The 14239-nt window shown below is 44.8% G+C and overlaps 1 protein-coding gene and 2 long non-coding RNA genes across 15 annotated transcripts; 2 read left to right on the forward strand and 1 right to left on the reverse strand.

Moving 5' to 3' along the window:
* The first annotated feature begins 778 nt into the window (after window positions 1-778).
* Window positions 779-7408, forward strand: LOC144207350 (regulator of G-protein signaling 14-like). 10 transcript variants are annotated; one of them, XM_077732774.1, is made up of 15 exons: window positions 779-985; window positions 2177-2198; window positions 2327-2478; window positions 2569-2661; window positions 2960-3103; window positions 3206-3382; window positions 3447-3525; window positions 3611-3702; window positions 3910-4134; window positions 4258-4331; window positions 4487-4613; window positions 4760-4841; window positions 5449-5498; window positions 6287-6380; window positions 6659-7408. In XM_077732774.1, the coding sequence occupies exons 1-15, from the start codon at window positions 878-880 to the stop codon at window positions 6898-6900; spliced, it is 1761 nt and encodes a 586-aa protein (XP_077588900.1). In that variant the 5' UTR covers window positions 779-877; the 3' UTR covers window positions 6901-7408. The 10 variants fall into 10 exon arrangements, with proteins under 10 accessions (XP_077588900.1, XP_077588898.1, XP_077588904.1 ...); XM_077732772.1 differs by having other exon boundaries at window positions 781-985; window positions 4255-4331; XM_077732778.1 differs by having other exon boundaries at window positions 781-985; window positions 4255-4331; window positions 6287-6359.
* Window positions 4513-10121, reverse strand: LOC144207354 (uncharacterized). Its single transcript, XR_013328646.1, has 3 exons — window positions 9831-10121; window positions 7754-7910; window positions 4513-7306 (listed from the first exon to the last, which is right to left on the reverse strand). It is a non-coding gene; the product is annotated as an uncharacterized LOC144207354 (long non-coding RNA).
* LOC144207352 (uncharacterized) lies at window positions 7788-12146 on the forward strand. Of its 4 annotated transcripts, none has more exons than XR_013328642.1 (5): window positions 7788-7939; window positions 10540-10597; window positions 10684-10761; window positions 10870-10923; window positions 10985-12146. It is a non-coding gene; the product is annotated as an uncharacterized LOC144207352 (long non-coding RNA). The 4 variants fall into 4 exon arrangements; XR_013328643.1 differs by having other exon boundaries at window positions 7851-7939; window positions 10537-10597; XR_013328645.1 differs by lacking the exon at window positions 7788-7939 and adding an exon at window positions 9061-9085.
* The last annotated feature ends 2093 nt before the right edge of the window (window positions 12147-14239 follow it).

Here is a 14239-nt window from a genome sequence, read left to right on the forward strand (position 1 = left end):
TATATGACCTGTTCTGATTTGTCACCAGAAGCGACGATAGACGCCGATACGCATTTTCAGTCAGGGCTGATCTTTTTTTGCGCCTTGGGAGTCATGGCGATGGATGGCAATTCATTTGCTGCGCCTCGTGTTTTCTTTGTGCACAGGGAGATAAAAGACAAAAACAAGTCTCACCATGTAAATGCGGAAGATATATGGATACGTCCTGAGGAAACCCCCCTCCCCTACCCCCCCCCCCCCCCCGCCCCATCCACCAGGGAAATTCACTTTGAAATAGAAGTAGGCCACGCCGTGCTTTTTGCGCAGCAAATGACACGTGGACTGCAACAAAATGTCTTCTTTTAATCAGGTCACGCGAGTGCCTCCCACGCACTATTTATTGCCACAATGCCCAGCAGAGCTGTGCTGCTCTTCAGCCTCTGACATGAGGCATTTTCACTAATGCGCGCCGCCACGGGGCTGATTATTGAACTTGACGGTGTGCACCCCCCGCCACCCTAGTGAGGATAAAGTGGTTCAGAAAATGAATGAATCACTCATCCAACCATTTTTCACAAGCAATGGAATGTTATGTTCTACAAATACTATCAACTTGTCTTGTCTGTCCCTCTAAGGAAATGCCTACTCTTATATTTATTGTATTTATTATGGTATCATAGTCAACAAACGTGGCCAGAAGAATAACAGTCCAGAGACTTGAACATAATATATACAGGCCACCCCCAGGAGGCGCCAAATGACAAACAGTCTGAGCTCACCTGCCGCGGTCCACGCCAGTGCGCACGTCAGCTGTTATTGATGCCAATCAGGAGAATGAAAAGCAGTCAATGGACTCCCCGGTGCTGCTTTCTGTTTTCTGTTCCCACTCAAGTCCATCATGGTAGCTTGGAAGGCTCTTTATCGCCAGTTCTCTCGCCTGACCAAAGTTCTGGAACACAAGCAAATAAGAAGATATGACAAGAGGCCAGATGTGCTGAGGGAAAAGGTAAGACGATTTATGGTGCACACTCAAATTGTAGAATTGATATAGCATTAAACCAAATTCCACAATAAAAAAGAATCATGAGTGTACTATAGAAAGTGACTGATGGGGAAAGAAGTCACTTTTGACTCATTTTTTGTCAGCAAAAAAAAAATTGAAGTCATAAAAGTCAATTAAATGTCAGAAAATGTAGTGGTACGGTTGGAAAAATTACGACTTGTGTTTTGTTTTGGTGTATTTGCTTGCGTTATATTTTGGGGGGCAAAAAGATCCCATTAAGTCTGGAAGGCAGAATTATACACTAGTTTTTGGGTCAATTCATCTAAGTTGCATGTTTTATCTCTTCTGGGAGGAAAGAAGTGACTCGAGTCGTGGCAGAATATACAAGTTAAGCGCTGCTTGAGATCTGACGCTGAATTAAAAGTCCACACTTTGCTTGAATGTCTTGTTTCTCAAGCTGAGAACTGTGTGATGTGATCATAGTGACTTGACTTCCTCATTTGTGGCCTGTTGCTATGGTAAGACTTCCCGGCCGGAAGTGAGCGGGGAACCTAACAAGTGTGGAGGGTCAAAATTGAGGTAAGCGGAGGACTTCATTGCGACTTGGGCCAACGTGGGCATCGGCTTGTATTCCACTGTAGTGTGCTGCTCCCTCCGGATACCATGGCAAAGAATTTCAATTCCAGAGGAACTCCTGTTGGCCATGTGGTGAGTTCATGGACTGTCCGCCAAGGTTTTTTTTAGTTTGGATTGTTCAAGTGTAGCCCTGTGACGAGCCATCTTCAAGCTTGGAAAATTCGTATTGGATCCAATAGGGAGTTTGGGACTTGTTTTGAGCCTTTTCTCTTGCCAACTCTAAAGACTGGTGGTCTTTTCCAAGACGCTACCATCTGTGTGACTGTCGGGAAGGGCCAGAAAAATGGTCGAATTGCCCAAGTCATACCGTCAGCGTAAATCAAGTTTTTCCTCGGTACATAAAAGCTAGAACCAGAGCAAACAATTGGCAACTTGCTATGCGCTGCTTCATGCTACTTACCGTGAAGGAGATCAAGGTGTCTCACATAGTTTTTCACTTCTATGTAAAGTAGCAATTGCTGAATGATTTTGGTTAAAGGTAGGCCAGTGTTGTTTGCTGTTTTGCATGGGACTCTTAAATAACTTGTTCTTTTGTGTCCTTTGGCCTTCTCTCCGCAGAACCTGGCGGCGTCAGACGGAGGTGAGCACCAAGCGCGGCGGCGTGGAACAAGTCGCTGCACGACACCAAAAGATATCTGATTCAGCCTCCTTCTTGGTTCCGCTTTGACTTTGTGGTAAAATGGGTGTGCGTGTTGTGAATGTGCGCAGAGTTGAATATGTTCCCACGCAGCTGTGCGTGCAGCAGTTCCAGCCTCCCCGGCACCCCGGGCGGAGAGGCCTACCCCGCTAACAATGTGCTGAGCTGGGCGCTCTCCTTTGAGAAGCTGCTGGAAGACCCCAGCGGCGTCAACTACTTTACCGTCGGTTGAAATCTAGCAGCACCTTGAGGATTTTGCAAAAGCGGCTCTGAGAAAGAAAGCCTTCGTTTGCTTGCCAATCTCTCCGCGCAGGCCTTCCTGAAATCGGAGGTGAGCGAGGAGAACATATTGTTCTGGCAAGCCTGCGAAGAGTTCAAGAAGATCCCGGACACATCATTGGAACAAGTATGCCTTTCCCTACTTCTATGCTAATGAGCTTTGAAGGACCGAGTTGCAGCAAAGCAAGTCTTGATTGAGTCCTGAAGATTTTGCAAACTAAGGTGGCATCTGCGTATTTAACTATATTGTTCCAGTTCAGGCGTTTTGGCTTTTTTAATATCCCACGGATTGTCTTTTACGCACCACGTGCCTGACTGACATGAGAGAGGGTGCAGAAGTCATCGCTCACTTAGTTCAATTGAAAAAAACAAACGAGGCTTAAACATGTTGTTGTGTCCCTTGGATGGATCTTTTGCATTTCTAGCTGAGAGCAACATCTCGCTCCATCTATGAAACCTACCTACGTGAGAGCGCTCCTCACTCCATCAACATCGACGATACGGCCAAGAAAGAAGAAAAAGACTTGGAAGAGCCCACTCCTGATATGTTTAACAAAGCTCAAGCGCAGGTTTGTTGGTGCAACTCCACACGATTCCCCTATCCTCTATCTAGACAACCCTTCCTCTCCTCTATCTCGACAACCCTTCCTCTCCTCTCCTGTGTTTGGTAGATCTTCAAGTTGATGAAGATGGACAGCTACAGACGCTTTGTGCGTTCTCCCCTCTACCAGAGCTGCACTTTTGCCAGCGTGGAAGGCAAATGTTTACCTCAAGTCTCCACGGAACCGTTACGCACGGTATCCTGGGAGGACGTGAGCGCTCGGAGCTCGGACTTGTGTGACAAAAAGGTACCGGCCTCTGATTGGAGGTTTGACAGTCTGGTCATGGCGTTTTGACTCTACTCTGGAACAGAGCAAGAAGTCCGAAAGCAGCGCTTTGTTTTCGGCTTCCAATAGCGACAAACGGCGACAGAAAAGGGGATCCTGGGGAGGTGGGAATCTTTGACTCCTATCCTTCCATCCATCCATCCATCCATCCGTCTCTCATTGTTTTTTTCCCCTTCTGATTGGTCTTAGACGCATCCCTTTCACGTCCTGCCAGAGAGGATAATAAAGCACTCAAGTCGAGCAGCAACGTGGAGCTCGACTCCCTCTACAGGCTAGCAGAGGTCTGTGTGATTTTTAAATCCGTCTTTCCCCCATCATGATAGAAATATGCTTCATTTCAATAGCGATGCAGCCTGCATGAAAACTAATTGCGACTAGTTGGTGAACATTTTGAGTAAGAAGCCCCTATGGAGCCCATGGAGTTGGGGGATTGCTCAAATTGAGGATACGTATATAGTATGTGTCAGTTATGGATGACAAATTGACAGATGCCCCCAAATCTTAAGAATAGCCAATCGGGCCCTCGCTCAATGGAGCAAAGCGGCGTCTCTGGGATGGAGGGCGGCTACTGCTGCGTCTACCTGCCAGACGGAAGCGCTTCCCTGGCGCCGACCCCTAGCGGCCTGCCCATCAGAGACATGCTGGCTGGTCTGTGTGAGAAGAGAGGCATCTCCCTCAAAGACGTCATCATCTACCTTCAAGGCAAGGACAAGGTGAGGACCCGCTAGCTCATGTGTGACTGAATCCATCGGAGATCATTAGCGTCTTGCAAGTCCCACTCCAGTAGGAAGAAAGCCCTTTCTAACCGAGGCCTCATTTTGTCTGTTTCCTAGCAGCCGCTGTCGTTGGACCAGGACTGCTCCGTACTCCGAGATCAGCAGGTTTTGCTGGAGCTTCGGGTGATGTTTATGTGAGTCAATCTTCTTGGCTCATTGGCTAATGGCCGCTCTTTGCATTTGTATTTCTGATTTCTGAGCTCTTCAGTGACCGTGGCTTCACTTGAGCGCCCACTAGAACATTTTTTTGTAGCTGCTTTTAACCTACCGTTAGCCGACTGGTTTTCAGACTGGAAAATGCTCTCACTGGAAAGACTGGCGGGATCATGGTTAAATCCAGCAAGACGCTACAGGAAGCCCTTTCCATGCTTTTAAACAAGCATTGTCTGAAGCCTCAAGATGTCCAAGTTACCATTGTGAGTATGATCTGATCTGCTGGCTGCCTGTTATTCATTCCAACCTTTTTGTGGGCATTTTCAAATCCAAGATGTCCCTGCCTCCGCCAAGCTGTTCCATCGGAGTGCTTATTAATAAACCTCCTCCATGTGTCATTGCATTTCAGGTTGGGAGTGACGAGGCTGTCGCCATGAACACCACGGTGTTCAGGCTGGCCAATAAGACGTTGCGCCTTGACAAAGCCAGAGGTGAGAATGCCAACGGTACAAAACAAGAAAAGGGATTATTTGTCAGTACTAGTTGTCCAAGCACTTTTTCCTTTTAGGTTAATGTCATGCTGTGTGTTTGACATGGCCATCCTCAGACATGCTTTCCTGTAGCTTGGCTGATTTCTTCAATGCTTTTCAGTCTTTGTCACCATCCACTGGACTGTCCTACTTTTTTCCCTCTCGTCATCTTTCTCTTGCTTTGGTCTTCTACGAGCGCTTTCTCTTTCTCCCAAGCCCGAATGTCAAAGTTTATTTGGTTTGTTGACTGTCATGTCATGTTTTCCCCCCGTCACTCACCAGATATAACTTTGCATAGAATCTCCGTCCTCTGCCTCAACTTCACACACTTTACGTTCATGGGCTCATTTAAGGGAAACACTTTCCCGACTTTTGAAAATGGGTTCTCAACACTGGCTTTTCGTGCAACATTTTTTTTCGCATATACACTGTATTTGTCGCAACAACAAAAAAACGATGACTGAATCAAAGGTACGGCTTATATTTGCATAAATGAGACTTGACATGCATTTCAATGTGACGTCTTGTTTTCTGATATTGGAAAGCCACTAAAGTTGTTTCATTTAAGCAGGCAGAGAGCAGAGCAACAACCTCAGAGGCGCCGGCGCTGCAACACAGGTTAGACCATTTTCCACATGCTTTGGCATTGTTCCCCAGCTATTGGCGGGGAATACAGCTGAGCAAAAACCTTTTAGAGCAGGTGTGCTATTATCTATTTTTCAAGAAGCCACCTCACGCAGTGTACCTTTGGACTAAGGTGTGGCCATGTAGTAATAGGACATGGAGGCACGGTGGTGCTGTTTACCAGCCCAAGTCCCATTACAACTTAACTACTACTACACGTATTCAGTAGGCAGATCTAATCTTACTGATTTTTAAGAACCCCTGCTTTAAGTTATCTATGTTGAAGTTATATATTTTTTTCCTGGCCTGTCTAAATAAGGAAAGGATTGCCCCACCAACCCCATTTAAGTATGCAATTGTGTATAAGCATCGATGGAAATCTTCTGTGTACTCATGTAAGACCTGAAATTTCCCCCTGAGCTTCTGGAGAGATCATTTTATTATAGTTTTCATTATTTTTACAATGAACATAGCTTAGCTTTGGCCTGAGTAATAAAATGGGAAATAGATGGATGTTCAACTCCCAAGGAGGTCTTCCTAAATGAAATTAGGCAATTCACAAATAGCTAATTGCTTAAATGCACGGTTGTTCTTGCAGTGAATAGAACAATTAATTGAAGTCATTAAACATTAGTAGACTCAATTACGTTGGTCCTAAAAACGATTTGGACGTAAAGTCAATAAAAAGCTGAACTCTTGAGTCGCTGTGCAAATGTTTGTGTGTGTGTGTGTGTGTGTATACTATTGCGGCCAAAAAAAATGAATGATCCGATTTGATCCAGGCAGGTTCAGGCGCTCCGGAGTCCCGGCTGTCCCTTCAGATCGACAAAGTCAAGACGTCGCCACCAAAGCCCAGTAAGAACCCCGACATGGATGGTAGGACTCCTTGCTTGCTGTTACGTCAGGAACCTGTGATTGGTCAAATGCCTAGTTGCCCTTGGCTGATCCTTAACAACATGGCGCGAGTGCTGCAAGCTGGAGCTTTGCGATGGTTTACTTCTGAATTTGACTTTGCCCGGTTTTGTCCAATGATTGGCCGATTTTTGTTGTCAAAGTCCGGAGCAGAGATGGCAAAAAGATGGACTTGGCTGGTGTTAGTTTTTCCTCCAGTTGTAATTGTTGTCATTTTGGATTTTGTCTGATCTTAAAATTAGGGCTCCTGGACATGCTGAGCAGGGCTCAGTGCTGCAGGGTTGAAGACCAGCGGGGTCTTCTCACCAAAGAACAGCTGGAGGTTCCTTTGTTCTTGCAGTTGCCTCAGTCGTCCGAAGAGTCCAGCACTGCTACGACCACTACTACTACAACAACAATTATTTCTAGTGTAAATCCAGACGAGGATACTGACGGTGCCCCGGCTGAAGCTGAGCAGCAAAACTTGCGAGAAACATCGGTGTAAAAGACAATGCGGGGGTGCGGGTGGGATAACGGATGGAGAGAAAATCCTAAACGCTCGTCAGGTCGGACCCTTTTGAATGGCACTTTTTAGTGGTTGTTGACAAATAAGCTCACAGGTAGCGCTATGCTGCTACTTCTATTGAAGCTCCATTTTGACCTTCTTGAAAATAAAGGCACATTTGGCAAATACGAACGACATTTACCTGTGAGAAGGATATTTCCGACGAAATGGTTTTATTTGACCAGAATCTAGCAGTTATGGAGTTGCTTTCAAGGTGGATTGGAGCTATTATAGGACGTCGTTGTTTTGTGTCTGTTGCTTTTCCGTTCGTTTGTGTATTTTTGCAGTGTGTTTTTTTTTTTTGCTGTGATGATACTTTAAAAAGTCCTGCTCTGCATCCACCACCCTTTAAATGAAAGACATTCTCAGGTTTATCGAATCCCTTTTGGGTTGCAGGGATTCCATTTTTAGTTAGGCATGTCGAAAAATTAAAAGTTTGCCAATCGCACTTCTGGTTGTCTAGTTTTTACTTGGCATCTAATATATTGCTATTTTTGGACTACAAACGACACATTACTGCAAAGTGTCCAATACTTTTGAATTTTGTGAACATAAAAAGGTGTCTTGCTACTACTACAATTGTAGTTTAATTGACTGTAGCTGTGAAATCCATTACACACAACAGAAATAAAGTCTACATAAGTTGCACTGGTAAAAGCTTTCTGCTTCACTTATGGCATTAACACACAGCAGCAGAGAATGGATTCCCAAAAATGATCAATGAGCTTTTAGTGAGTGCTCTTGTTCTCCATTTCCTAATATAACACGTACATTAAAAGGGTGTTTGACATACCGGGTGTCCAGCATTAGCGCTCATCATGGGCGTGAGCGCGTGTGCGCATGTCGCCGTCCATCCGAGCGTGACCGGCGTGTCGGCGGAGCGCTGATTGGTCACGGGAAGGGGCGTGTGCTCACACAGACGCCAAAGCAGCATCTCCTCGGCTGGACGCCTGTACGGGGAGAAGAGGACCATAAGCAGGTGTGTTTTCCGTCTTTATCCGCCCCATACAATAGATGACAATGCTCATTCCTCCCATTTTTTTTCTCTCCATCTAAAAGGCTCTGGTTGTTGTGTTGTGAGATTTTTTTTTTTTGGGGGGGGGGGGGGGGGGGGGATAACCATTTCTAAATCTCTCATTTTGCCTGGCGTACTTTGACAGCAGTGGTATGAGATGAAGAAAACAGATGATAGGAGATGAATGGCTGAACACCTTGGTCTTTTAACAGCGAGGCATTCCGTCGGCGTGTGCTCGGCTGGCGTGGGCAACCCCCCAAACGTGCCAGACAATATGTATGATATGATAATTATTGCTGGTGGGCATTTGGAAATCTTTCCCAGGATTCTGCACGTATCACTTACTGCTCATGTTTTTAGAGACTGTATAGAAACTTAACATGATAATATGATGATCACTCATTTTGAATTATTGATTTGATCTGAGAAAGGATTCTTGGTGTGTTGGCCACTTTCTGGTCTATTGAGCACATGAAAGAGTTTTTTTTTTTTTTACTCGGCCATGGATGGAACGATTGCTATCAGTAGGCCTGTCGTGATACCCAATTTCAGCCAGCAAAATCATCCCTCCAATATTTTTGAATCCATTCATAGCATGCCATTTGAAAGCTAGTTTAGGATGAAAGAAGAATGGTGTCTTTTATATTGGGTTGTTTTATTCGAGCCAATCAGGCAAACTATATTTGTATCATCAACATTTTAGGTGATCATCTAACAGGCCTGGTTGACTGGGTGGACTCAGTTGACTAGAGTTGAGCAAGCTGCCTTCTCTGGCCTTGCCTCCCCAAAAGCCCCACTTAGCTGTCCAACTGCAAACTTGTCCTTTCTGTCAAGCAACCTGGCTGATCTGCTTCGAAACAATCTGGCCTCTCAGTCCTGACTCTGCATTTTAGGACTAATGCACCCTTACATATCTACAATGCCTAACGTATGCGTACCACTGCGAGGCAACATTTTGTGTTTGCCCAGCCTTGCAGAAGGAGTCGTGCATTAGCTTTTAAGGCTCCCGTCTGTTGCTTTTGTCGTCGTCTTTGCCCTTGTGCACGCTATTCTTGGTGAGCACGGACGGACAGGCGGGCCGGCTCCTGGCTGCGGGCTCCTTTTCGCTACGTGAGAAGAAGCATTACGTTTTACCTGGTGAAAATGTATTCCATTTTTTTTCCCCAGCGAGCTCGTCGGGGATTTATTCGGTCGGCATGCGCAGATTCTCCAAAGCCTCGTCGGTGCGTGTCGTGTACTTTTTCCTGACAAGTGCACTGACGCGAGTGCGTCAAGTGGAGGGGATGGGCGTGTCCGTCACCGGCCTGACGCGTGAGGGCTACTGGATGTCTGCCACCGGGTCCTTTAGTGGCTTTACTGGGCGGCACGGACACTTCCACGCAATTGGCTGGGTGTTGCGTTGTAATGAATGAGTGAGGATAAGTGGCCGAGTGATGGAGGATCGTCAACACGCATTCATTTCTTTGACATTATTGTTTCTTGTCAGGCGTAGTAGTGGCAATGATAGGAAAGTTTATGAGCAGAAGCAATGGCATTTCATGACAAAAACAACAACAACAACGATATTGAATTTTGAATTGACATTGACAAAAGATTACACTTCTCTTCTTAGTCAAAGTAAAGTTGAATAACGTGCTTCTGCGTTCCCAAATATGCCCAGATGTTCTTCCAGTAACACAATACAGTAACGTTAGTATGTAGCATAAACAAGCTAACATGTTAGCCTGAACTCGGCGCTCCATTTAAACATAAAAACAATAACAACAAAACACGATCTTAAAACAATACCACCTGGCTAATATTCAGGGGCAAAATGTATCTTTAACAAATTTAGAAATAACTTGTTACAACTTACCTTCGAATAAATGTTTGGGTGGCAAACTTTCCGGTGCCCCCTCCGATAAGTGGCATTGCTGCAACTCGCCCTCGCGGTCTGTTTGTCTCAACACCCGGACAAATTCTCTTTTTCTTCTTTTGGTATGATAATATTTCATATGTTGCTGCCGTTGTTCATCAACCGTCAACTTTTGTACCCGTGTCTCGGGTGGATCTGCGTTTGTTACGTGCCACGGAGCGAACACGACTAGCTGGCATCAGGTTCAAGCTGACTAATTACACGCACATTAAGCAAATACATGACTAATTGTGAGCATATGGCAGAAAACTGCCAATGGTCACGCAAAAGAACCCCCCACCCATCATCCCCATTATCATCTTCTTCATCGAAATATTTTTGTTATCGTTAAAGAAAACAACCATTTGGGATACATTATTATTTCTGGTAGTTATTGTTCTTTTGCATTGTTTGGGTAGTACTTTTATGGTAATATTCTCTTATCAATAATAATCCGTGGAGTACAGACACATTTGTATTGCCGTATTACCCTGCTATTGTCCATACTTTTCTGTTTTACAATGCATTATCAGAAAAAAATATATAAAACACAAGCTATTCCAGGATGTGAATTTTATTTGGAGTTGGTTTAACGAATACTCAATGTAGTTATAGCAAAATGAATGCATTTTAATTGGTATTTCTTAAATCTTGTTTTGTCTCAAAGCAGTTTTCCAATTAAAATCATCTCATCACAGAAGAAAGCCATGGAGCAGAAGACAAATGAGGTATATATTCCCCTTGGAAGATTTATAATGATGAGTAAGTAGTAGTACCGCAAAAATAAAGAGAACTTTTGTCAATTTGTTTCAAGTGCTCCACCAGCACCTCCCCTCAAAAACGCATGAAGAACCGCTCCAAGTCCATCGAGGAGTCGCAACAGTCCAAAAGAGTAAGCGCGCCGCCGCTTCCAGTCCTGCGTGGGGGCCCAGACAAAAGGCCAATAAAAATTGTCTCTTTCTTTCCATCTTTCCTTCTTTCTTTCTTTCTTTCTTTCCAGGCCTTTTCCTCACAGAAATCCCTCCCAGGACGACCAGAGCTGGACAGAGTAAAGGTGAACTTAAAATGTTCTCTCTTTAAAAGTGCCTCTTTCTGACAATATTTGCATGTTGCAGGAGTGCCTTGAAGGTTCGGAAACAGCTTCATCCTCCACCGAAGACCTGAAGGGATAAACACATCAAGTTCTCCTTAAATATAAAGATGTCTATATGATGTGACATAAGTCACACAATTGTTATGTAAAGCCATGTGTAACCTGGTAAATTATAATGGGAATGCATGTCAAAAAAGACAAACATAAAAAGTCATTTTAAAAATGCTTTCTTGGTTTTAGTTTTGAATGCTACAAACTTGTCAACTGACAAAAGGTGGTGGTGATGCAGAGTGTTTTTATCAGTGTTTTTTCAATAGCAATTTCCCAAACACATTAAAAAAAAATTGGGTGTGAGGGGTAATTTTATTTTTTTACCTAATGACGGAACTGAGTCTGCACGCATTGGACCACGGAGGCTCATTTGACTGACATAGCATTCTCTTCGCCTTCACTTTAGCTGCACGAGGAGCTTTTGCTCTCTCAAAGTCCCAAAAGTCATCAGTGGCTGGAAAACAATTTGTTGGAGGGAATTGGGATTTATTAAGTTGAATTTCTCTGAGGTGCACACCAATGAGCTCATAGTATGTTTGATAGCTTCGCTGATATGACTCAACTGCCAATAGAGCAATTAACGACCTATCTGCTGTGTTGTACTTCTGCTCTACTTTCACAACTATTCATACACAAGGCATGTTTCGTAACTCGGATACTTCCAAAGACAGTATATACCGTGTGGATATATTCGGGAGAAGGCTTTTCTTGACCTAAAATCCCATGTGGACCCAAACAGATGTTTGAAAATAGAATCAATGTCTTTCTGGAACTGAATGCACTATCGTAGTATATCACAGCAGTTTTGTTTGTTTGTTTGTTTGTTTGTGGTTATTATATTGCTTGTGAAATCATTCTAAACACGTTCAGTCGACTGGTTGAACACTCTGCCGCTAGAGAGCAGCGTTCCACTTTAGTTCACCATATCATGCGACCAGGGGCCTATTAGTTTATCAGTGATTTATTTCACAACATTCCTCATAAATTCTCATAATCAGCCCCGGAATAAGAATTAATGAATGACTTTACTTGATGGAAAACTCACCATGTGTATATTTATCATGAATGCAAGAACGCAAACGATAAACAATAGGATGAAGATGTTAATAAATATAAACAATGTGCTTCCTCTATGCTTTATCTTTTTACTTAAACATTGTCTACACATAAGAAAGTTAAGCATTAAGCCGCTGACCCAAAACAAACGTTACACATCCGTTTTTGAGGCCTGCTACTGCAAATTAATGTGTGTGTGTGTGTAATGAGTATGTGTGATGTGGGGACAAAGCGGAGTACCCAGAGAAAAGCCACACAGGCATGCAAACTCCACACGGGAAGGTCAGAAAGCCTCCATCTCAGAACGGTGGGGACAACTCGGGACAGGTACGGCGTCCGGCTCCACCGGGACGCCGCGTGGGACGATAATGACGGCACCCAAAGTAATGACTGTAATTGCGGCTGGCGTAATGAGTCAACTCGCTCGCATCCCCCTTTGCTTTTGAGAGATAGCGAGATAGCGAGCGAGCGAGCGAGCGAGCGCCTCCTCCTTGAAAAAACCCAGAGAAGTGGCAGAGATGACAAGGGGAAGAAATGGCTTCTTGCCTCCCCCCCAACCCCCCCCCCCCCCACCCCCAACCCCCAAGCGTCAGCCTTTGAATGGCGTCGCTCCTCGCAAAGAGCTCCGCCGGCTCGCCGCAGCTGCAGGAAGCGGCTCATAAGAGGAGACGTTCAAAGGCGGCTAATGTTTCCTTATTGCGACTGACTGAGTGTTTACTGGCGCAGAGGCTGGGCGCCGTGCGGCCTTTTCAAAAGCGGGAGCCGGCGTGGGCTGCTTTTGTGCCGCTGCCACGGGCGCCGAGCGTCTTTTTCCTGCTCCCACGTTGGCCTGATCACCGCATTCATTGCCATCCTGACTATTTCCTCCGGCGTACTGCGACCTGCGCAAAGGTTGGGCCAACTTTCGGAGGACAGGACAATGTCGACGTGTCGACGTCTCCGAGGAGCCGCTTCGATCAAACTCTGCCGTGTTTTGCTCGCTTCAAAAAAGTGAGAACCCAAACGGCACCCCGGGAGCAATTTGTAGCGTCGGGAAAGCCAAAACGTTCCTTCTTCATAAGGGTTCCGGATTTCCTCGTGCGGGGCATTAAATCATGTACGACGTATATATGGCGTTTGTACGCTTGATTGGAAACTGGCTCACATTGTGCTGTGATTAATGGAAATAATAGCATAGATGCAAACTGATAAATGGAATCCATTTAGAATGGTACAAAGAAAAAAACAATTGAAGCACGCAAGGGATTTATCGTGTGAGTTGAGCCTGATTTGCGAGTCATCGAGTGGCCCCCGAAGACCTTCTGGAATTTTCCACGGCTTCCTGTCCTGGACCACTTTGGTCATTTGTTTATTTTCTGATCAAGAAATCGCTTGATAGAGACTAAAACACAGCTCAAATGAATCATTAAATTACTAACAGGGAGGAAGTGTACTGCATGCATCAGATCACACTAAACACTAAACACTAAACACACGAGTCAAATTTCACGACTTGAAGCCGGCTTGGAGAAAACTTGGACAAATGGCTATTATTTTGATGATCCAGAAACACATTTAAGCAATAAATAGGAGGTTCATTAGCTTGCTGGCGACCTTGCTCTGAATTTCCTTTTCATATGACTACGTTAGGTCACAATGGGTGTGCTCGTTTCCAGTTTGTCATCTTTTTTGCCTTGAAATTAGATTGCTTTTGTAAATCAAAAGGAGTCTTATTACGCAATTAGCAGCCCTCTTTGTACGCACTTCCTCTCTCAGGAGGACAAAGTCACCCATTTTACCGTATTTATCCCCATTTCCGCACACGGTGTGCACATTTCCATAATGATCATAAAAAAAGTTCATCATCTTTTAATATGTCTGTAAGGGAGCCATTTGATCCCAATTTGATCATTCCATTCCATGCACGGTTAAAGTCAGGAAAGGGCAATTCATTTGGATATAACCAATGGAACATCTGCTCTGGAAGGAGGCCATTTGGTGCCATGCTTTTCTTTCTGTCCTCCTAAAGTTAGGCAAATAAAACGGTACGGTTGTGGCCATTTCCACCTTGCAACGTCAATCCCCAAAACTGACAGACAAGTCGTCACGCGCACCGAGTGGAGACGCAAGTGTCCCGCCATAAATAGGCCTGATGACTGACTGCGGAGGAATGCAAACAGATGGACACAGA

This window comes from Stigmatopora nigra, chromosome 14 (assembly GCF_051989575.1).
Source record: "Stigmatopora nigra isolate UIUO_SnigA chromosome 14, RoL_Snig_1.1, whole genome shotgun sequence".
Classification (NCBI taxonomy): Eukaryota; Metazoa; Chordata; class Actinopteri; order Syngnathiformes; family Syngnathidae; genus Stigmatopora; species Stigmatopora nigra.

What these genes read in the sequence shown, in the direction of transcription:
- LOC144207350 (XM_077732772.1), top strand. Translation starts at nt 878, where the DNA reads ATGGTAGCTTGGAAGGCTCTTTATCGCCAGTTCTCTCGCCTGACCAAA. An exon ending in TTAACAAAGCTCAAGCGCAG is followed by an intron (nt 3,104 to 3,205) that starts GTTTGTTGGTGC and finishes TGTGTTTGGTAG; the next exon opens with ATCTTCAAGTTGATGAAGAT. An exon ending in GCGCCGGCGCTGCAACACAG is followed by an intron (nt 5,499 to 6,286) that starts GTTAGACCATTT and finishes GATTTGATCCAG; the next exon opens with GCAGGTTCAGGCGCTCCGGA.